This window comes from Entelurus aequoreus, linkage group LG21, assembly GCF_033978785.1.
Source record: "Entelurus aequoreus isolate RoL-2023_Sb linkage group LG21, RoL_Eaeq_v1.1, whole genome shotgun sequence".
NCBI lineage: Eukaryota > Metazoa > Chordata > Actinopteri > Syngnathiformes > Syngnathidae > Entelurus > Entelurus aequoreus.
Genome location: NC_084751.1, coordinates 7,974,848 through 7,999,856, shown reverse-complemented (window position 1 = coordinate 7,999,856; position 25,009 = coordinate 7,974,848). Strand labels below are relative to the sequence as shown.

Sequence of the window (25,009 nt, the reverse complement as noted above, 5' to 3'; positions counted from 1 at the left end):
AGTGACAGTCTGTACTTACTTCATTGACATGTACTGTACATTCATCAAAGATTGTCTATAGTGACAGATGGTACTTACTTCATTGACATGTACTGTACATTCATCAAAGATTGTCTATAGTGACAGTCTGTACTTACTTCATTGACATGTACTGTACATTCATCAAAGATTGTCTATAGTGACAGTCTGTACTTACTTCATTGACATGTACTGTACATTCATCAAAGATTGTCTATAGTGACAGTCTGTACTTACTTCATTGACATGTACTGTACATTCATCAAAGATTGTCTATAGTGACAGATGGTACTTACTTCATTGACATGTACTGTACATTCATCAAAGATTGTCTATAGTGACAGATGGTACTTACTTCATTGACATGTACTGTACATTCATCAAAGATCGTCTATAGTGACAGATGGTACTTACTTCATTGACATGTACTGTACATTCATCAAAGATTGTCTATAGTGACAGATGGTACTTACTTCATTGACATGTACTGTACATTCATCAAAGATTGTCTATAGTGACAGTCTGTACTTACTTCATTGACATGTACTGTACATTCATCAAAGATTGTCTATAGTGACAGATGGTACTTACTTCATTGACATGTACTGTACATTCATCAAAGATTGTCTATAGTGACAGATGGTACTTACTTCATTGACATGTACTGTACATTCATCAAAGATCGTCTATAGTGACAGATGGTACTTACTTCATTGACATGTACTGTACATTCATCAAAGATTGTCTATAGTGACAGTCTGTACTTACTTCATTGACATGTACTGTACATTCATCAAAGATTGTCTATAGTGACAGATGGTACTTACTTCATTGACATGTACTGTACATTCATCAAAGATTGTCTATAGTGACAGATGGTACTTACTTCATTGACATGTACTGTACATTCATCAAAGATCGTCTATAGTGACAGATGGTACTTACTTCATTGACATGTACTGTACATTCATCAAAGATTGTCTATAGTGACAGATGGTACTTACTTCATTGACATGTACTGTACATTCATCAAAGATTGTCTATAGTGACAGTCTGTACTTACTTCATTGACATGTACTGTACATTCATCAAAGATTGTCTATAGTGACAGATGGTACTTACTTCATTGACATGTACTGTACATTCATCAAAGATTGTCTATAGTGACAGATGGTACTTACTTCATTGACATGTACTGTACATTCATCAAAGATCGTCTATAGTGACAGATGGTACTTACTTCATTGACATGTACTGTACATTCATCAAAGATTGTCTATAGTGACAGATGGTACTTACTTCATTGACATGTACTGTACATTCATCAAAGATCGTCTATAGTGACAGATGGTACTTACTTCATTGACATGTACTGTACATTCATCAAAGATCGTCTATAGTGACAGATGGTACTTACTTCATTGACATGTACTGTACATTCATCAAAGATCGTCTATAGTGACAGATGGTACTTACTTCATTGACATGTACTGTACATTCATCAAAGATCGTGGATGAAATGTGTTGAAACATAAATGCACGCTTTCCCCTTTTTTTTTTAAGTAAATGCAAGTCTCTGTTTGTCAATGATTAACGCTGCGTGACGTCACTGCTCGGGCGGTGACGTCACAGGTCTTTAAAGCCCTGGCGGGTCGCGGCGGTGAGGACACTGCTGCAGGTCGCGCGCTCGTCAGCATGCAGTGCGCGCGGACGACAACGCTGCGGCAGCTCGTGCGCCTTCATCATCATCATCATCGGGACGCGCGCTCGGCGGGAATCGTCGGCGCGCCTTTCTCCAAGGGACAGGTGAGGACACGCATGCGCAGCGCTATTTGGCGCCAACTGCTTGGCTTTTGTTGACGTGTGCGTGTGCGTGTGCGTGTGCGTGTGCGTGCAGCCGTGGTTCGGCGTGGACGAAGGACCGGACCTGATCCGCGCCGCGGGACTGGTGCGCAAGCTGCAGGCGCAAGGTGACGTCACCGCCGCGGCCCAGTCACTTCATTAGGTACACCTGCCACCACCTTCATGGGCAAAACACATTACACGGTGTACCTAATGAAGTGGCCGCTATACATCTCATTACACGGTGTACCTAATGAAGTGGCCACTATACATCTCATTACACGGTGTACCTAATGAAGTGGCCACTATACATCTCATTACACGGTGTACCTAATGAAGTGGCCGCTATACATCTCATTACACGGTGTACCTAATGAAGTGGCCACTATACATCTCATTACACGGTGTACCTAATGAAGTGGCCGCTATACGTCTCATTACACGGTGTACCTAATGAAGTGGCCACTATACATCTCATTACACGGTGTACCTAATGAAGTGGACACTATACATCTCATTACACGGTGTACCTAATGAAGTGGACACTATACGTCTCATTACACGGTGTACCTAATGAAGTGGCCACTATACGTCTCATTACACGGTGTACCTAATGAAGTGGCCGCTATACGTCACATTACACGGTGTACCTAATGAAGTGGACACTATACATCTCATTACACGGTGTACCTAATGAAGTGGACACTATACGTCTCATTACACGGTGTACCTAATGAAGTGGACACTATACATCTCATTACACGGTGTACCTAATGAAGTGGCCACTATACGTCTCATTACACGGTGTACCTAATGAAGTGGCCACTATACGTCTCATTACACGGTGTACCTAATGAAGTGGACACTATACGTCTCATTACACGGTGTACCTAATGAAGTGGCCACTATACATCTCATTACACGGTGTACCTAATGAAGTGGACACTATACGTCTCATTACACGGTGTACCTAATGAAGTGGACACTATACATCTCATTACACGGTGTACCTAATGAAGTGGACACTATACGTCTCATTACACGGTGTACCTAATGAAGTGGCCGCTATACGTCTCATTACACGGTGTACCTAATGAAGTGGCCGCTATACGTCTCATTCCACGGTGTACCTAATGAAGTGGCCGCTATACGTCTCATTACACGGTGTACCTAATGAAGTGGCCACTATACGTCTCATTACACGGTGTACCTAATGAAGTGGACACTATACATCTCATTACACGGTGTACCTAATGAAGTGGCCACTATACATCTCATTACACGGTGTACCTAATGAAGTGGACACTATACGTCTCATTACACGGTGTACCTAATGAAGTGGCCGCTATACGTCTCATTACACGGTGTACCTAATGAAGTGGCCGCTATACGTCTCATTACACGGTGTACCTAATGAAGTGGACACTATACGTCTCATTACACGGTGTACCTAATGAAGTGGACACTATACGTCTCATTACACAGTGTACCTAATGAAGTGGACACTATACGTCTCATTACACGGTGTACCTAATGAAGTGGCCACTATACGTCTCATTACACGGTGTACCTAATGAAGTGGCCGCTATACGTCTCATTACACGGTGTACCTAATGAAGTGGCCACTATACGTCTCATTACACGGTGTACCTAATGAAGTGGACACTATACATCTCATTACACGGTGTACCTAATGAAGTGGCCACTATACGTCTCATTACACGGTGTACCTAATGAAGTGGCCACTATACGTCTCATTACACGGTGTACCTAATGAAGTGGCCACTATACGTCTCATTACACGGTGTACCTAATGAAGTGGCCGCTATACGTCTCATTACACGGTGTACCTAATGAAGTGGCCGCTATACGTCTCATTACACGGTGTACCTAATGAAGTGGCCGCTATACGTCTCATTACACGGTGTACCTAATGAAGTGGACACTATACATCTCATTACACGGTGTACCTAATGAAGTGGACACTATACGTCTCATTACACGGTGTACCTAATGAAGTGGCCACTATACGTCTCATTACACGGTGTACCTAATGAAGTGGACACTATACATCTCATTACACGGTGTACCTAATGAAGTGGCCACTATACATCTCATTACACGGTGTACCTAATGAAGTGGCCACTATACGTCTCATTACACGGTGTACCTAATGAAGTGGCCGCTATACGTCTCATTACACGGTGTACCTAATGAAGTGGCCGCTATACGTCTCATTACACGGTGTACCTAATGAAGTGGACATTATACGTCTCATTACACGGTGTACCTAATGAAGTGGCCACTATACGTCTCATTACACGGTGTACCTAATGAAGTGGCCGCTATACGTCTCATTACACGGTGTACCTAATGAAGTGGCCACTATACGTCTCATTACACGGTGTACCTAATGAAGTGGACACTATACATCTCATTACACGGTGTACCTAATGAAGTGGCCACTATACGTCTCATTACACGGTGTACCTAATGAAGTGGCCACTATACGTCTCATTACACGGTGTACCTAATGAAGTGGCCACTATACGTCTCATTACACGGTGTACCTAATGAAGTGGCCGCTATACGTCTCATTACACGGTGTACCTAATGAAGTGGCCGCTATACGTCTCATTACACGGTGTACCTAATGAAGTGGCCGCTATACGTCTCATTACACGGTGTACCTAATGAAGTGGCCGCTATACGTCTCATTACACGGTGTACCTAATGAAGTGGACACTATACGTCTCATTACACGGTGTACCTAATGAAGTGGACACTATACGTCTCATTACACAGTGTACCTAATGAAGTGGCCACTATACGACTCATTACACGGTGTACCTAATGAAGTGGACACTATACGTCTCATTACACAGTGTACCTAATGAAGTGGCCACTATACGTCTCATTACACGGTGTACCTAATGAAGTGGCCACTATACGTCTCATTACACGGTGTACCTAATGAAGTGGCCACTATACGTCTCATTACACGGTGTACTTAATGAAGTGGACACTATACGTCTCATTACACAGTGTACCTAATGAAGTGGCCACTATGCGTCTCATTACACGGTGTACCTAATGAAGTGGCCACTATACGTCTCATTACACGGTGTACCTAATGAAGTGGCCACTATACGTCACATTACACGGTGTACCTAATGAAGTGGCCACTATACGTCTCATTACACGGTGTACCTAATGAAGTGGACACTATACATCTCATTACACGGTGTACCTAATGAAGTGGCCGCTATACGTCTCATTACACGGTGTACCTAATGAAGTGGCCACTATACGTCTCATTACACGGTGTACCTAATGAAGTGGCCACTATACGTCACATTACACGGTGTACCTAATGAAGTGGCCACTATACGTCTCATTACACGGTGTACCTAATGAAGTGGACACTATACATCTCATTACACGGTGTACCTAATGAAGTGGACACTATACGTCTCATTACACGGTGTACCTAATGAAGTGGACACTATACGTCTCATTACACGGTGTACCTAATGAAGTGGACACTATACATCTCATTACACGGTGTACCTAATGAAGTGGCCGCTATACGTCTCATTACACGGTGTACCTAATGAAGTGGCCACTATACGTCTCATTACACGGTGTACCTAATGAAGTGGCCACTATACGTCTCATTACACGGTGTACCTAATGAAGTGGCCACTATACGTCTCATTACACGGTGTACCTAATGAAGTGGACACTATACGTCTCATTACACGGTGTACCTAATGAAGTGGACATTATATTTCTATAGATGTAGTGTTTCTACTTGTATAGATTCTTCATTCATCACTCCAAACAATGTTTGTAAGTTTTACAATATAACTAAAACAATCCTTACTTACATAGTTAGGCTGCACAGACAAATCAATTTACATTGAGTTTTATGTTACCATATTTTTAAAGATTAAACTTTTTTTTTTTCATAAAAATCAATTATAAGAACACCATTTTTGTCTCTCTCCATGCAACCAGAGGAACTTTTCTAACATGTCACCTGTTTTGAAAAAGTTGTATTATAATTATTATTATATCATATAATCATTGTGAGGATCGCTCTGAATTAAGAATTGTGCATGAAGTCGTCACTCCAGGAATCACATTTAATGTTTAGCTACCCAAACATTCACCCCTTGTGAGTTCATGTGTGTGTAAGTTAGCATGTTCACTAGGCACACAATGATTGACACACACACACACACACACGCACGCACGCACGCACGCACGCACGCACGCACGCACGCACGCACGCACGCACGCACGCACATCATGTTGAACAAGGTCGTTGACCCTGTGCAACTGAAAAGTCCCAAAGTGTTTGTCCTGGTGTATTTATTGAGCCATGCAGCCAGTGAGAGTCCAGCTGGCTGATGATTGCACACAAATAACAACATGGCTGTTGGAAATACACTGGAAACTTATTTTAATATATTCATACTTCAACTGTACTGCAGAGTGTTTACTTGTGTGTGATATCATGTGCGATACAAGCAGTCCTGCAGAGTGTTTACTTGTGTGTGATATCATGTGCGATACAAGCAGTCCTGCAGAGTGTTTACTTGTGTGGGATATCATGTGCGATACAAGCAGTCCTGCAGAGTGTTTACTTGTGTGGGATATCATGTGTGATACAAGCAGTCCTGCAGAGTGTTTACTTGTGTGGGATATCATGTGCGATACAAGCAGTCCTGCAGAGTGTTTACTTGTGTGGGATATCATGTGCGATACAAGCGGTCCTGCAGAGTTTACTTGTGTGGGATATCATGTGCGATACAAGCGGTCCTGCAGAGTGTTTACTTGTGTGTGATATCATATGCAATACAAGCGGCCCTGTAGCTAGTTTACTTGTGTGATATCATATGCGATACAAGCGGTCCTGTAGCTTGTTTACTTGTGTAATATCATGTGCGATACAAGCGGTCCTGCAGAGAGTTTACTTGTGTGTGATATATCATGTGCGATACAAGCAGTCCTGTAGCTTGTTTACTTGTGTGATATCATGTGCGATACAGGGAGTCTTGCATTGCGTTTACTTGTGTGTGATATCATGTGTGATACAGGCAGTCCTGCAGAGTGTTTACTTGTGTGTGATATCATGTGTGATACAGGCAGTCCTGCATTGTGTTTACTTGTGTGTGATATCATGTGTGATACAGGCAGTCCTGCAGAGTGTTCACTTGTGTGTGATATCATGTGTGATACAGGCAGTCCTGCAGAGTGTTCACTTGTGTGTGATATCATGTGTGATACAGGCAGTCCTGCAGAGTGTTCACTTGTGTGCGATACAGGCAGTCCTGCAGAGTGTTCACTTGTGTGCGATACAGGCAGTCCTGCAGAGTGTTTACTTGTGTGCGATACAGGCAGTCCTGCAGAGTGTTTACTTGTGTGCGATACAGGCAGTCCTGCAGAGTGTTCACTTGTGTGCGATACAGGCAGTCCTGCAGAGTGTTTACTTGTGTGCTTAAGAGTGATATCTGTGTCCCCAGGCTGCGTGGTGAAGGATTATGGCAACGTGGACTTTGAGGAAGTGGTGCTGGATGAGATGGTGGGTCGTGTGAAATGCGTGCGAGCCGTGGGCAGCGCCAACCAGAGGCTGTCGGAGGCGGTGCAGGCGGTGAAGAGAGACGGGCACACGTCTGTGATGCTGGGGGGGGACCACAGGTGAGGGAACACTATTTGGCAGGTAAGGTAGGGTTACTAAAGGGGCGGAGCTAGAGCCAGTGCAGTGTGGTGATTGGTGCACAGCAAACAAAGATCGACTTCATGGTTCTTCTTGATTACGATGAAAATGTACATGGAGTTGGGTCTTGTCGCCATGGCAACATCAATTTGACTGACCCACACCTGTCAATCATCCACTGACACATAAAAGGGGGCGGGGCTCTTGCAAACACCATGTAGCTTTTCATGTTAAGTCGGTAAAAGTTTGACAAGTGAAACGCAATAAATGTGTCAAAAAATACAACTTTGTCACTTTTGATGCAATACCAATGTTGGAGTCTTGGATACTGGCTGATACCAATAGTGATCAGATACAACATCAGTAATAATCACAGTTATTTTTTAGAAGTATGTAATGTTAGTCAAACACAACAAAGGTAGTTATAAAAAACACTAAGTTATTTATTATGAACTGTCTGGAATGGATTTATGCTGTCTTAAAGTTGAAGTGGAGTGGTATTTTTATTTTTGGGCCACAGTAATTAATGAAGGTAATTATGCTGCGGACCCATTTGTTACTGGATGCTTTCTTATACGCTTCTACCTTTAGACTTTGTACGTGTAAGAAATATGCAACTATAATTATTTGATACTTGTTTATATTACACGTGCAATATTGTTCATGTCTAGCTTGTGTGCTATTGTGTGCTTAGCTGTTGTGTAGCAGCTTAGAACCTAGCATGTTTACATTTTGTAAAAGACTTTAGCAAACTAGATGAGAGTGTGTTTATTAGAGGACATTTACATGTTTATTTGTATTTTCATTTACATGAAAGTCAAATTAACTTTGATGTTAACTGTCAGTCCAGCTTTGCACAAGTACACACTCTGCAGGACTGCTTGTATCGCACATGATATCACACACAAGTAAACACTCTGCAGGACTGCTTGTATCGCACATGATATCACACACAAGTACACACTCTGCAGGACTGCTTGTATCGCACATGATATCACACACAAGTACACACTCTGCAGGACTGCTTGTATCGCACATGATATCACACACAAGTACACACTCTGCAGGACTGCTTGTATCGCACATGATATCACACACAAGTACACACTCTGCAGGTCTGCTTGTATCGCACATGATATCACACACAAGTACACACTCTGCAGGACTGCTTGTATCGCACATGATATCACACACAAGTACACACTCTGCAGGACTGCTTGTATCGCACATGATATCACACACAAGTAACCACTCTGCAGGACTGCTTGTATCGCACATGATATCACACACAAGTACACACTCTGCAGGACTGCTTGTATCGCACATGATATCACACACAAGTACACACTCTGCAGGAGTGCTTGTATCGCACATGATATCACACACAAGTACACACTCTGCAGGACTGCTTGTATCGCACATGATATCACACACAAGTACACACTCTGCAGGACTGCTTGTATCGCACATGATATCACACACAAGTACACACTCTGCAGGACTGCTTGTATCGCACATGATATCACACACAAGTACACACTCTGCAGGACTGCTTGTATCGCACATGATATCACACACAAGTAACCACTCTGCAGGACTGCTTGTATCGCACATGATATCACACACAAGTAACCACTCTGCAGGACTGCTTGTATCGCACATGATATCACACACAAGTAACCACTCTGCAAGACTGCTTGTATCGCACATGATATCACACACATGTAAACACTCTGCAGGACTGCTTGTATCGCACATGATATCACACACAAGTAACCACTCTGCAGGACTGCTTGTATCGCACATTATATCAAACACAAGTAAACACTCTGCAGGACTGCTTGTATCGCACATGATATCACACACAAGTAACCACTCTGCAGGATTGCTTGTAACGCACATGATATCACACACAAGTAAACTGCTTAAATCACACATGACATCACACCCAAGTAAACACGATGCAGGACTGCTTGCATCGCACATGATATCACACACACAAATAAACATGCAGCAGGACTGCTTGTATCGCACATGATATCACAGCCAAGTAAACACGATGCAGGACTGCTTGTATTGCACATGATATCACACACACACAAGTAAACACTCTGCAGGACTACTTGTATTGCACATGATATCACACACACACAAGTAAACACTCTGCAGGACTGCTTGTATTGCACATGATATCACACACACAAATAAACATGCTGCAGGACTGCTTGTATCGCACATGATATCACACACAAGTAAACACTCTGCAGGACTGCTTGTATCGCACATGATATCACACACAAGTCAACACGCTGCAGGACTGCTTGTATCGCACATGATATCACACAAGTAAACACGCTGCAGGACTGCTTGTATCGCACATGATATCACACAAGTAAACATGCTGCAGGACTGCTTGTATCGCACATGATATCACACACAAGTAAACTGCTTAAATCACACGACATCACACCCAAGTAAACACGATGCAGGACTGCTTGTATCGCACATGATATCACACACACAAACATGCTGCAGGACTGCTTGTATCGCACATGATATCCCAGCCAAGTAAACACGATGCAGGACTGCTTGTATCGCACATGATATCACACACAAACATGCTGCAGGACTGCTTGTATCGCACATGATATCCCAGCCAAGTAAACACGATGCAGGACTGCTTGTATCACACACAAATAAACATGCTGCAGGACTGCTTGTATCGCACATGATATCACAGCCAAGTAAACACGATGCAGGACTGCTTGTATCGCACATGATATCACACACAAATAAACATGCTGCAGGACTACTTGTATCGCACATGATATCACAGCCAAGTAAACACGATGCAGGACTGCTTGTATCACACACAAATAAACATGCTGCAGGACTGCTTGTATCGCACATGATATCACAGCCAAGTAAACACGATGCAGGACTGCTTGTATCGCACATGATATCACACATTTTACATGCAAACTGATATCATCCAATACTTGGTGTTTGCTTCAAATATCAACGCAGAACTCCCATGATGGCAACACGGATCCTTAGGTGCTTATTAAGTGTTTATAAGTGTGTCATTTACTTGTGGCGTTCCAAATTGATGAAAGTTATACCAACAATTGGACTAGAACCAGAGGGGCGGAGCTACTGCTAAAAGCCGTGGCCAATCAGAGTTACTGAAAAGTCCTTTTCCAGCCTGGCCATGGGCTCCATCCACGGTCACGCGGCGGCGGTCGGCGAGCTGAGCGTGGTCTGGGTGGACGCCCACGCGGACATCAACACGCCGCTGACCACGCCCACTGGCAACATGCACGGACAGCCTGTGTCCCACCTGCTGCACGAGCTGCGCTCAAAGGTCAGAGGGGGAGAAGAGCCACGTGCTTTGTGGACTATTGATTGTCATGTTGGAATGTCGGCCGGCAGATTCCCGCCCTGCCAAACTTCTCCTGGCTGAAGTCCTGCGTGCACGCCAAAGACCTGGTCTACATCGGCCTGAGAGACCTGGACCCTGAGGAGCAGTGAGTGCTCCTCCTTGTAGACTTCTTCAAATCTCATAGTCAAAACACCATTTCAGTAGTCCATACCGATACATAGGAATTTCCACTATTAGACTTCCACTCATTTATATTAAACACTGAATAGGGCTGGGCGATAGAACGATATCAATATATATCACAATAGACACGTAATTGATATCAATAAAAAATGTGTTTGATAAAATGTTGGATAATTTTTTTTTTCCTTCGTTGAAAAAAGTATGGAAGCAAGGTTGGTTGCATGAACAAATGCCGAGCAACGCAGGGAGTGATCACATGACACGCCAACAGCCAATCAGGTGACAGTATAGAGCAGGGGTCAGCAACCTTTTTGAAAGCAAGAGCTACTTCTTGGGTAGTGATTAATGCGAAGGGCTACCAGTTTGATACACACTTCAATAAATTGCCAGAAATAGCCAATTTTGCTCAATTTACCTTTAACTCGATGTTATTATTAATAATTAATGATATTTACACTTAATTGAACGGTTTAAATGAGGAGAAAACACGAAAAAAATGACAATTAAATTTTGAACTATAGTTTATCTTCAATTTCGACTCTTTAAAATTCAAAATTCAACCGAAAAAAAGAAGAGGAAAACTAGCTAATTCGAATCTTTTTGAAAAAATTAAAAAAAGAATTTATGGAACATCATTAGTAATTTTTACTCATTAAGCTTAATTTTAGAACTTTGATGACATGTTTTAAATAGGTTAAAATCCAATCTGCACTTTGTTAGAATATATAACAAATTGGACCAAGCTATATTTCTAACAAAGACAAATCATTATTTCTTCTAGATTTTCCAGAACAAAAATTTTCAAAGAAATTCAAAAGACTTTGAAATAAGATTTAAATTTGATTCTACAGATTTTCTAGATTTGCCAGAATATATTTTTTTAATTTTAATCATAAGTTTGAAGAAATATTTCACAAATATTCTTCGTCGAAAAAACAGAAGCTAAAATGAAGAATTAAATTAAAATGTATTTATTATTCTTTACAATAGAAAAAATTAATTTACTTGAACATTGATTTAAATTGTCAGGAAAGAAGAGCAAGGAATTTAAAAGGTAAAAAGGTATATTATGTTTAAAAATCCTAAAATCAGTTTTAAGGTTGTATTTTTTCTCTAAAATTTTCTTTCTGAAAGTTATAAGAAGCAAAGTAAAAAAATGTATGAATTTATTTAAACAAGTGAAGACCAAGTCTTTAAAATATTTTCTTGGATTTTCAAATTCTATTTGAGTTTTGTCTCTCTTAGAATTAAAAATGTCGGGCAAAGCGAGACCAGCTTGCTAGTAAATAAATAAAATTTAAAAAATAGAGGCAGCTCACTGGTAAGTGCTGCTATTTGAGCTATTTTTAGAACAGGCCAGCGGGCACCACGTTGGTGACCCCTGGTATAGACTATCCTTTTGGTTGATTCCTTGCATGGAGTGAGAAGAAAAAAGTCAAAATGAAGAAATTGTGTATAAAAGAGGAAAAGTCCGTTTTTGGATGTTTTCAAAAGGGACCGTAGTCAGACCCATGTGGTCTGTACATGATGCGAGGCAAGACCGCTAACACCACACCACCTGAGCTCACCCTTTAGAGCACAGCTATAACTTACTGCCACTAAACCTGCAGAAAATAGTTCTCAGGTTTCTCTATGTTTGGATGGATGGATGGTGTTGACATCACCTTTATTATAATCAGAGAAAGTTACATTCGAAATATCCATCCATCCATTTCCTACCGCTTGTCCCTTTTGGGGTCGCGGGGGGTGCTGGAGCCTATCTCAGCTGCATTCGGGCGGAAGGCGGGGTACACCCTGGACAAGTCGCCACCTCATCACAGACTATTGTTATTATCGTTACCATTACTATTTTCCTACAGGAAAAGAGCCACACTATATTGCTTGGAAGAAACCCGTAAAAATGTAAGAAAAAAAGAGCAAAAAGATGTCATGCAACGTGAAAACGATGCAATTTTGACACTAATTATTCATGCTAATATTTTACAAAAAGTTTGGACACCCCTGATCCAAAATATTAAAAGCTCTCGAAATAAAAATGAAATAAAAATATAAACCAAGTAGTCACTTAAAAAATAAAATAAACAAAACTATTAACTGATGCATTAGAAAAATGATAACATCTACAATAAGAAACATTGTTAAAAGTATAACTGAACACTAATATTTTCGTAAAGAAACATTTTTAAAGCTACCGGAGGTTGTGCAATTACACAATCGTAATATTATTACTATTGTTATTATCATTAAGGCCCACACTATATTACTAGGGGAAAATATAAGAAAAATGATGTGAAAAAGACGCAATTTTGACACTAACTATTAGATAATAAAAATGTTAATATTTCATATATTTTTCTCCTAAAAATATCAATTCTCGATATCACCCGATATAAAACAGTTTTCAGTTGTATCGCCCAGACCTATTGTAACCTCATGTACACATTTATTTCACATTAGAAATCACATACTTATAGCAACTTGAAAAAATACATATATATTTTTATTTGACTATTTATTTGTATTATTTCTATTTACATTAAAAAAACTGCATTGAACCAAAATCCTGATTATAGTTAAGTAGTTGTGAACTGGTCTGCAGCTACATCCTGAAGATGTTGGGAGTCAAAGTGTTCTCCATGACCCAAGTGGACCGACTGGGCGTGGCCAGAGTGATGGAGGAGACATGTGACTTCCTGTCTGACAGGTAAGCGACTTCCTGACCCGCCGTACACGGCAGGTTTTTCAAGCCTTCCCGCACAACCGACGGATCAGGGTGAAGAAACCGATCCACCTGAGCTACGACGTCGACGCCATCGACCCGTCGGTTACCCCGGCGACCGGCACCCCCGTGGTGGGCGGGCTCACGTACAGGGAGGGAATCTACATCGCTGAACACCTGAGCCAGACAGGTAGGACCCGCACAAGACCCGACACGTGTTCCAAAACACGAGCAAGCTGTGTGTGCCGCTCAGGTCTGCTGTCGGGCGTGGACATGGTGGAGGTGAATCATCTGAGGGGACGCACAGACCAGGAGGTCGAGTCCACAACCGGGACCGCGGTGGACCTTCTACTGGCTTGTTTCGGCCGTCTGCGGGAAGGGAACCACCCTCCGGACTACCACCTACCCACGCCAACCAGCTAAAGAACCCCAGCAGCTTCTCCTTCTTCCTCCAAACTCACTTCCGTCTCCACTTGACAGACATAAGTAGTTCACCAAAGAACATTTATGTGATTCACAGCTTCTTCTGCGATGACATCAGCAGTCATGTGACTGCCGAGTCTCCTATAACCTCCCGAGAAGCAGGACTCTGTGCTCGCCATCTTTCTCTACACGCACAGCCATCCACTCTTTTCCTACTTTGGGGCGAGCATTAAATACATGGCCTCTCAACTCTTCTTTCTGATTGGTCACTTTACACCAGGGGTGCCATTTTCAGATGTTTCCTTTGCAAAACATGCACAATATGACACCGGATACATTAGAATATGCGGTGTAAAAGTCCATTCATGTCAGCTATTCAACTTCAAATGTGAAATTAATATGCGATGTAAACTAAGTACATACAAAGTGCAAGATAATAGGTTTCACGATGTACAATTAATATGTGATGTAAACTAAGTACATACAAAGTGCAAGATAATAGGTTTCATGATGTAAAATTAATATGTGATGTAAACTAAGTACATACAAAGTGCAAGATAATAGGTTTCACGATGTAAAATTAATATGTGATGTAAACTAAGTACGTACAAAGTGCAAAATAATAGGTTTCACAATGTAAAATTAATATGTGATGTAAACTAAGTACATACAAAGTGCAAGATAATAGGTTTCACTATGTAAAATTAATATGTGATGTAAACTAAGTACAAAGTGCAAGATAATAGGTTTCACAATGTAAAATTAATTATGTGATGTAAACTCATTACATACAAAGTGCAAGATAATAGGTTTCATGATGTAAAATTAATGTGATGTAAACTAAGTACATACAAAGTGCAAGATAATAGGTTTCACGATGTAAAATTAATATGTGATGTAAACTAAGTACGTACAAAGTGCAAGATAATAGGTTTCACAATGTAAAATTAATATGTGATGTAAACTAAGTACAAAGTGCAAGATAATAGGTTTCACAATGTAAAATTAATTATGTGATGTAAACTCATTACATACAAAGTGCAAGATAATAGGTTTCATGATGTAAAATTAATGTGATGTAAACTAAGTACATACAAAGTGCAAGATAATAGGTTTCACGATGTAAAATTAATATGTGATGTAAACTAAGTACGTACAAAGTGCAAGATAATAGGTTTCACGATGTACAATTAATATGTGATGTAAACTAAGTACATACAAAGTGCAAGATAATAGGTTTCACTATGTAAAATTAATATGTGATGTAAACTAAGTACAAAGTGCAAGATAATAGGTTTCACGATGTAAAATTAATTGTGATGTAAACTAGGTACATACAAAGTGCAAGATAATAGGTTTCACTATGTAAAATTAATATGTGATGTAAACTAAGTACAAAGTGCAAGATAATAGGTTTCACAATGTAAAATTAATTATGTGATGTAAACTCATTACATACAAAGTGCAAGATAATAGGTTTCATGATGTAAAATTAATGTGATGTAAACTAAGTACAAAGTGCAAGATAATAGGTTTCATGATGTAAAATTAATGTGATGTAAACTAGGTACATACAAAGTGCAAGATAATAGGTTTCACGATGTAAAATTAATATGTGATGTAAACTAAGTACATACAAAGTGCAAGATAATAGGTTTCACGATGTAAAATTAATATGTGATGTAAACTCATTACATACAAAGTGCAAGATAATAGGTTTCACGATGTACAATTAATATGTGATGTAAACTAAGTACATACAAAGTGCAAGATAATAGGTTTCATGATGTAAAATTAATGTGATGTAAACTAAGTACATACAAAGTGCAAGATAATAGGTTTCACGATGTAAAATTAATATGTGATGTAAACTAAGTACATACAAAGTACAAGATAATAGGTTTTATGAAGTAAAATTAATATGTGATGTAAACTAAGTACATACAAAGTGCAAGATAATAGGTTTCACGGTGTAAAATTAATGTGATGTAAACTAGGTACATACAAAGTGCAAGATAATAGGTTTCATGATGTAAAATTAATATGTGATGTAAACTAAGTACATACAAAGTGCAAGATAATAGGTTTCACAATGTAAAATTAATATGTGATGTAAACTAAGTATGTACAAAGTGCAAGATAATAGGTTTCACAATGTAAAATTAGTGTGATGTAAACTCATTACATACAAAGTGCAAGATAATAGGTTTCACTATGTGAAATTATGCAATGTAAACTCATTACATACAAAGTGCAAGATAACAGGTTTCACAATGTAAAATTAATATGTGATGTAAACTAAGTGCATACAAAGTGCAAGATAATAGGTTTCACAATGTAAAATTAATATGTGATGTAAACTAAGTACATACAAAGTACAAGATAATAGGTTTCACTATGTGAAATTATGCGATGTAAACTCATTACATACAAAGTGCAAGATAACAGATTTCACAATGTAAAATTACTATGTGATGTAAACTAAGTACATACAAAGTGCAAGATAATAGGTTTCACAAAGTAAAATTAATATGTGATGTAAACTCATTACATACAAAGTGCAAGATAATAGGTTTCACTATGTGAAATTATGCGACGTAAACTCATTACATACAAAGTGCAAGATAACAGGTTTCACGATGTAAAAAAATGTGATGTAAACTAAGTACATGCAAAGTGCAAGATAAAAGGTTTCACTATGTGAAATTATGCGATGTAAACTCATCACATACAAAGTGCAAGATAACAGGTCTCCCGATGTAAAATTAACATGTGATGTAAACTAAGTACATACAAAGTGCAAGATAATAGGTTTCACGATGTAAAGCTCTCTGCGTACTGTACGTGGGCTAATTGGAAGGTCACATGAAGTTTGGAGCTCTATAGCAAGTGACTGTGCAGAAAGTCTTTGCACTATGCTGACCTCTCTGTCAGTTTACGTGGCCTACCACTTGGTGGCTGAGTTGCTGTTGTTCCCAAACTCTTCCATTTCCTTATAGTAAAGCCCACAGTTGACTTCGGAATATTTAGGAAATTGTTGCACAGGTGGAATCTTATGACAAGTTTCACGCTGGAAATCACCGAGCTCCTGAGAGCGGCCCATTCTCTCACAAATGTTTGTAGAAACAGTCTCCATGCCTAAGTGCTGGATTATATACATCTGTGGCCGGGCCAAGTCATTAAGACACCTGATTCTCATCATTTGGATGGGTGGTGTTGGAACCAGACCAGAACCATATCCATATTTAAGTGTTACTTCTTTCTAAACTCCTATAGTCATATTTTCATCAGCTAATGTCTCGTCTGGTACAAAGTGCTTGCATTCGAGTGTCCTTGATGAGAGAGTCAGAGCGTTGAATATTCTCTCTGTTGAGACTGCCATAACATTCCTGAGATAAGGGCACAGCGCGGTGCTGGGCTGGGGGACAGCAGGTGGGGAGGAGATCACAGCACTTCCGTGGGTTTGAGGGGAGACCAATCTAGACTGGGCGAGGGAACGCTTGTGTACTGGATTGGTCTCACGTTTGTCCTCTAAGCTTTGAGAATAAACCACAAGATACCAACTACTGCCTGGTGTTCAATTTAACTCCAGCTTATGTGTCATTCAAAGAATCTGGGAGGGACTAGCAATTTGAATTCCCCATTGGAGGAAGAGCTGGTCAACGCAACAGTGGTCAAGCACTTTTGGCAATATAGTAGTTTACATTATATTACTATAATTTGTAATGTAAAAAAAATGAGGCTTTTATTTTGCCGTGGCCAGGTGCCACAATCAATTACCTTTAGTGCAGGGGTGTCAAACGTACGGCCCGCGGGCCTGAACAGGTTTCATCCGGCCCGCGGGATGAGATTGCCAAGTATAAAAATTAACCTGAAATATTTAATGAAAGAAACTGCTGTTCTAAATGTGTCCACTGGATGTCACAATAGCAATTATTTGTATCTTTGTAGATGATGCTATTTATAGAGGAACATCATCAAACTACATAAATAACATACTGTAATTAGATGTTGATATAATTTTTGTATCTTGATGGATTGAAAATGAATACCAATGACATTAAATAAAATTAATTACATTAAATGTATTCAGAAAATATAAATAATGACAGAGATGTCTTTATTTTTAAGTTATCGTGCCAAAATGTTACCAGTCCGGCCCACTTGGGAGTAGATTTTACTCCATGTGGCCCCCGACCTAAAATGAGTTTGACAGCCCTGCTTTAGGGGAAACCCTGGTACTTACTTACTGGTACCCATGTGACCAACAACACTTGGTCACATTTCTGCCAATACTGTAATCTATTGCCACACTGGCATGTGGACATGTTCTCACACACTGGGTGCACGTGCACCCGAGCAGTGGCGATCATGAAGGGAGAAAAGGGATGGCGCTGATCCACAACAACAAAAAGGCGGATGTCATGATTTCATGTTTCATTCAACAGGAAATGTGATAATCGATTAGTCAGCAGTGACAAAAACAAGCAGCGAGTCTCCAAAAACCGGACATGCGGTAGACGGTTGCCATGGTAACACACCAATACAGAGCGTACAAACAATCTGGCAGCGGAATCCAGTTGGTAAACCATTGAAAACGTGCTTACTGGGACCGTCAGAGAGGACAGGGCCGCCTGAACTCTTGTCCTCGTTCATGCAACCACAGGTTGGCCACTGGACAAAGACCACGGCAACAAATAAGAATGATTTCAAAAAGAGGACGTGCCGACATCGACGCTCACCCCACTTGCTTCCCACGAGGACGGGACAGGCGGCGTGTTTGGTCCGATAGTCTCCGTCTCCGCTGGGGTGAAGATTGTACCAGAAGACGGCCGTCCCCTGCGGACAAGGCCACACGGGAAACCAATAGACAATTCATTAGGTACACCTGCATGACGTCACACTACGGAGGTGTTTCTAATATGTTTACACCACAGCAACTTAGTGTTCAGTAAATTAATTGGTTCCAGGCCTGATAAAATAATTCCCGCTAATATTTATAAATCAAATATTTTCTCAGTAATGCAGACGCTGTATCGATCAGTTGTGGTGAAGAAGGAGATTGTACGCCACCCTGATTACATGGCAACAGCTGTTTCTAAGGGATGTGGGTCGTAAACAGCCATTGCCTTTGATTACAACACTTCAAAGAAAAGGTCGTAAAACAGTTCACAGAAAAGGTCGTAAAACAGTTCAAACAAGCGGTGCCTGGAGGGGAGTCAGGCCCTGCTTCCTCTCCGCTTTGTAGTTCTTGGGTCAGACAATATCTTTCTGTTGATTACAATACACGTACATATCTAAATTTAGCGGTCGATCTATGTTCCCATCCTCACCTATGGTCATGAGCTTTGGGTTATGACCGAAAGGACAAGATCACGGGTACAAGCGGTCCAAATGAGTTTCCTCCGCCGGGTGGCGGGTCTCTCCCTTAGAGATAGGGTGAGAAGCTCTGCCATCCAGGGGGAGCTCAAAGTAAAGCCGCTGCTCCTCCACATGGAGAGGAGCCAGTTGAGGTGGTTCGGGCATCTGGTCAGGATGCCACCCGAATGCCTCCCTAGGGAGGTGTTTAGGGCACGTCCGACCGGTAGGAGGCCACGGGGAAGACCCAGGACACGTTGGGAAGACTATGTCTCCCGGCTGGCCTGGGAACGCCTCGGGATCCCCCGGAAAGAGCTGGACGAAGTGGCTGGGGAGAGGGAAGTCTGGGTTTCCCTGCTTAGGCTGCTGCCCCCGCGACCCGACCTCGGATAAGCGGAAAAAGATGGATGGAAATATTTTTTACAGCAGAAACAAAATGAATGTTTACAACATTCTCAATATGAAAGCTTTAGATATATAACAACTCAATAATCACATGTTTCTGATATAGCAATGTTGTCTGAAGCTGAGCCAATCAGTGGCCAGGATACTGAACAGCACACTCTTGATAGGTTTGGTCTCATCTAGTGGCTAGTACTACTGTAGGATTAATATTTCTTTACTCCAGTTAGACATCTTTATACTTAAAGATGCTTAAAATAGACCAAGCTTAAATAACATCGACTAAAGAGCTACAACAGAGTGAAGATGGAAATTTTAAAACGCGATGTGGCGAGGGAGGATTTGGGATGAAGCTTGTGCAAAATACCAAATGTGGAATTTTATTTAAATTCATTTGATTCATCAAGTGAAATGATTTGTTTATAAATAATGCTTTTGAAAAGGAAAAGCATTTGCTGGAATAAGATATAAGCAAATAAAATGTGATGATTGTTAATGCAACTACTGCAGATAGTTAAAAGCATACAATTGTCTGTATAAACAAAATTGTAAGCATTTGACAATGTGGACAAACTTTACATGAACCGTAGCACTAATAAAATCATAATACATAAGAACAAAGCAAGTGATCCTTTCAAACACATAAAACATGTTTTTTATTACTGTAGTATTGTTTTACCATTGTTAATTGGAAGGTCAATTAACTTATTTATCCTAAATAAATACACAAACATAAAAGTAGAATGAACACTTAATCTACTGGATCGGGTGGTTTGTTTTGTTGTCTTTTTTGTTGCCAATCTTTTGCTAGTTTTTGTCCGTGCTCACGTTGCTCAGTTTGAAGAGGAAATATTAGGTGTTATAATCATATTTTTTCCTCCTCGTGAGTCGCTCGCAGCGAGGCGATGTCCGTGTATTCTGTGCTTGTTAGCTAGCGGTCGCACCTGCTCATACCCAAACAAAGATTGTGGATGACTGACAAGACGCTTCATGTAATAAACGTGCCCAAGTAAGAGAACTCGTCACCACTTTGAAAGCCAGAGATAAAGAAAAGAAACGGAAACACAGACATTTTTATAAATGTTATCTAGTTTATTTGCATGTATCGTTCAATTAATTAACTTATTGACTAATCGGCTCAGGCCTACTGTTAGAATAATTGTATCTAAGTGTTGTGTTACATTGAGTTCCCGGCGAGAGGACAAAAGTTGTCTTTAATCCTACCAATCGAAAGGCTTGTAAAACTCCACTGTGTAGGATGGGAAGCAACATGGTGTTCTGTTTCTTTCGTGTATTGTAATCAACAGAAATATATTGTCTGACCCAAGAACTACAAAGCGGAGAGGAAGCAGGGCCTGACTCCCCTCCAGGCACCGCTTGTTTGAACCGTTTTACAACCTTTTCTTTGAACTATTGTAATCAAAGGCGATGGCTGTTTACGACCCACGTCCCTTGGAAACAGCTGTTGCCATGTAATCAGGGAAAGTCCAAATAAAAGAGGTGGCGTACAATCTTTCGCCAGAGCGTGGTGGAGACTGTGCAAGAGTACAGCCCAGACGTTTCTCCTCAATTTGAGCCAAATTTAATTCTGTCTCTGTTTAATTCCTTGCTTCTTGTCTCGTTAAATAGATGTCATCAGGGTTTGAACCTGACACCTACAATTATGTATTTTAATGCCTCTGGATATCGAATGTAATGCTTGTTAATGCCATTTAAGGCCCTATCCATCCATCCATCCATTTTCTACCGCTTATTCCCTTCGGGGTCGCGGGGGGCGCTGGAGCCTATCTCAGCTACTATCGGGCGGAAGGCAGGGTACACCCTGGACAAGTCGCCACCTCATCGCAGGGCCCATTTAAGGCCCTAATTTTGGCAAAATCCCTTTAATGACTGAATACTTCATAATGACACGTGGAAACTCTTAATATAATGTGTACATGAGGCAAATTTTATGTAAAAATAAAAAGCCACATCATACAAAGCAGTGCTTCTCAAACCTTTTTCAACAAGCACCACCTCAGAAAACACTTGGCTCTCCAAGTAGCACCCTAATGAGCAACATTAAAATACAGTAGCGTAGTGGGCCTAAATATTCATTCAAAACAAGGCAGAGGTATAATAAATATTGTTGGCCGCTGTAACATTACGCACAGTTTGAACAGTAACACGGTTTGAATATTTGATTCTTAACGCATGATTTAGTAATACATCAAAATTAGAGATGTCCGATAATATCGGCCGGCCGATATTATCGGCCGATAAATGCTTTAAAATGTAATATCGGAAATTATCGGTATCGTTTTTTTTATTATCGGTATCGGTTTTTTTTTGTTTTTAATTAAATCAACATAAAAACACAAGATACACTTACAATTAATGCACCAACCCAAAAAACCTCCCTCCCCCATTTGCACTCATTCACACAAAAGGGTTGTTTCTTTCTGTTATTAATATTCTGCTTCCTACATTATATATCAATATATATCAATACAGTCTGCAAGGGATACAGTCCGTAAGCACACATGATTGTGCGTGCTGCTGCTCCACTAATAGTACTAACCTTTAACAGTTAATTTTACTAATTTTCATTCATTACTAGTTTCTATGTAACTGTTTTTATATTGTTTTACTTTCTTTTTTATTCAAGAAAATGTTTTTAATTTATTTATCTTAGTTTATTTTATTAATTTAAAAAAAAAAAAAAAGGACCTTATCTTCACCATACCTGGTTGTCCAAATTATGCATAATAATGTGTTAATTCCACAACTGTATATATCAGTATCCGTATCGGTTGATATCGGTATCGGTAATTAAAGAGTTGGACAATATCGGCAATATCGGATATCGGCAAAAAGCCATTATCGGACATCCCTAATCAAAATCATCAAGTGGAATTTCACAGACTTCATTTGAATTTGGGAGAGCTTTTCAGTTCAATTTTGAATCCTGCACAAGCCTGGTACCTAATGAAGTGACTGGTGTGTGTTATGGGCACAGACCTTTTTGGGCCAAACCGCGGCTCCTGCATCAGTGAAGACGGTGGCGCCCCCTGCCTGCACGTCGCTCATCTGCAGCAGGGAGGGTGAACATGTTACAAGCAGGGTTTTTTTTTTTTTTTTAAATGACGTCAAGTGTCAATCACTGACGTAAAGCAGCCAGGTGGCGATTCTGTTTCCTGTCCCCAGCTCTGCAAAGGAGTCGGATTCATCTTCCTGTGGCACCACAAGGAGGTCATAGGTTACGACAAACAGGAAGCAGTACAAGTGCATGAAGCCCCGGCTTATAGCTACCCGGTTAAAATCATAATGTGCTTCGTACTGTCCTCCCACACCGTAGTTTGCCACCTGCAAAGACAAGATGAGTAGGAGGTCATCATCATGACATGACTCAAGTATCCAGGTCATGAGCAGTAAGCAGTAGCAGCAGAAAAGGGACAAAATATTAAGTATGGGTAAATACTAGGGATGTCCGATAATGGCTTTTTCCCGATATCCGATATTGTCCAACTCTTTAATTACCGATATCAACCGATACCGATATCAACCGATATATACAGTCGTGGAATCAACACATTATTATGCCTAATTTGGACAACCAGGTATGGTGAAGATAAGGTACTTTTTAAAAAAATGAATCAAATAAAATAAGATAAATAAATTAAAAACATTTTCTTGAATAAAAAAGAAAGTAAAACAATATAAAAACAGTTACATAGAAACTAGTAATGAATGAAAATTTGTAAAATTAACTGTTAAAGGTTAGTATTATTAGTGGAGCAGCAGCACGCACAATCATGTGTGCTTACGGACTGTATCCCTTGCAGACTGTATTGATATATATTGATATATAATGTAGGAACCAGAATATTAATAACAGAAAGAAACAACCCTTTTGTGTGAATGAGTGTAAATGGGGGAGGGAGTTTTTTTGGGTTGGTGCACTAATTGTAAGTGTATCTTGTGTTTTTTATGTGGATTTAATAAAAAAATAAAAATTAAAATAAAAAAATAAATAATAAAAAACGATACTGATAATAAAAAAAACGATACCGATAATTTCCGATATTACATTTTAACGCATTTATCGGCCGATAATATCGGCAGACCGATATTATCGGACATCTCTAGTAAATACTTGTGGTATTTTACGTTATACGCTGGCAGCTCGGTCGCCAGAATTTTAATATAAAAATAAAAGTGCTACGGTTTTTCCATGCACTGTAATAACCATACATTTTACAGTAAAAAAAAACAAAAAACAGTGATACCGTTTTCCATTTACACTCTAAAAACGACGCCAGTATATTTTACGGTAAAAAACTGGCAGCTCAGTCACCAGAATTTTACCATAAAAACAAGAGTGGTACTGTTTCTCACTTCACAGAAATTGGGTGTAAAAAACATCGTAGATTCACATCCAATACATAATTTTTTATTTTTTAAATAACCTATTTCTGAAAATGTATTTAAAAAAAATAAAAATAAAAATAATTATATATAATTGTTTTGTACTTTTTTAAGAATAGTTTTTTAGATTAAAACAATGAACAACTATTTTTGATATTATTGATACTACTGCTTTTATTAATTTTCCTTTTTTTAGTATTCCTTTTAAAGGGGAACTGCACTTTTTTTTGGGGGGGGGGAAGTTTGCCTATTGTTCACAATCAATATGAAAGACAAGAAGACAAAAGTTTTTAGTTTTTTTTGCTTTCCGATATAAAAAAGGGCTCGTTCTAGGTGGCGAGCAATGCAGCTAATGGGGGCAATCAATTCTACCTCTAAATCACTTTAAAAATGCATTTAAAAACCACCAACGATACTTCATTGGGTTGTGGGTTACGTTGGGTAAGCTGTATAATAACCAAACTGTGGCAACATTGTTATTGTAAGAGTGAACACTGAGGAACTATTTTCTACACAGTTAGCCAGACAGTGTGTGTACTGTAGTTGTAAT

At 39.9% G+C, this 25,009-nt stretch overlaps 2 protein-coding genes across 6 annotated transcripts in view; one reads left to right on the top strand and one right to left on the bottom strand.

Moving 5' to 3' along the window:
• Window positions 1–1,648: 1,648 nt before the first annotated feature.
• On the top strand, window positions 1,649–14,541 carry arg1 (arginase 1). 2 transcript variants are annotated; one of them, XM_062030715.1, is made up of 8 exons: window positions 1,649–1,824; window positions 1,916–1,988; window positions 7,392–7,566; window positions 10,790–10,949; window positions 11,018–11,112; window positions 13,750–13,854; window positions 13,923–14,059; window positions 14,123–14,541. In XM_062030715.1, exons 1-8 carry the CDS (start codon window positions 1,714–1,716, stop codon window positions 14,290–14,292), a joined length of 1,026 nt encoding a protein of 341 aa, XP_061886699.1. In that variant the 5' UTR covers window positions 1,649–1,713; the 3' UTR covers window positions 14,293–14,541. The 2 variants fall into 2 exon arrangements, with proteins under 2 accessions (XP_061886699.1, XP_061886700.1); XM_062030716.1 differs by lacking the exon at window positions 1,916–1,988 and having other exon boundaries at window positions 1,685–1,824.
• A 3,846-nt stretch (window positions 14,542–18,387) lies between these two features.
• Window positions 18,388–25,009, bottom strand: part of LOC133638274 (prolyl 4-hydroxylase subunit alpha-1-like) — a 28,852-nt gene continuing 22,230 nt past the window's right edge. For 3 of the 4 annotated variants that reach the window (XM_062030711.1, XM_062030712.1, XM_062030714.1), the window contains exons 10-14: window positions 23,344–23,397; window positions 23,200–23,265; window positions 23,053–23,121; window positions 19,035–19,131; window positions 18,388–18,966 (exon numbers count right to left, since the gene is read on the bottom strand). In XM_062030711.1, coding sequence (XP_061886695.1) covers window positions 18,908–18,966; window positions 19,035–19,131; window positions 23,053–23,121; window positions 23,200–23,265; window positions 23,344–23,397 — 345 coding nt within the window. In that variant the 3' untranslated portion in view covers window positions 18,388–18,907. The remainder of the gene's footprint in view (window positions 18,967–19,034; window positions 19,132–23,052; window positions 23,122–23,199; window positions 23,266–23,343; window positions 23,398–25,009) is intronic. The other variant, XM_062030713.1, reaches the window with a different exon arrangement.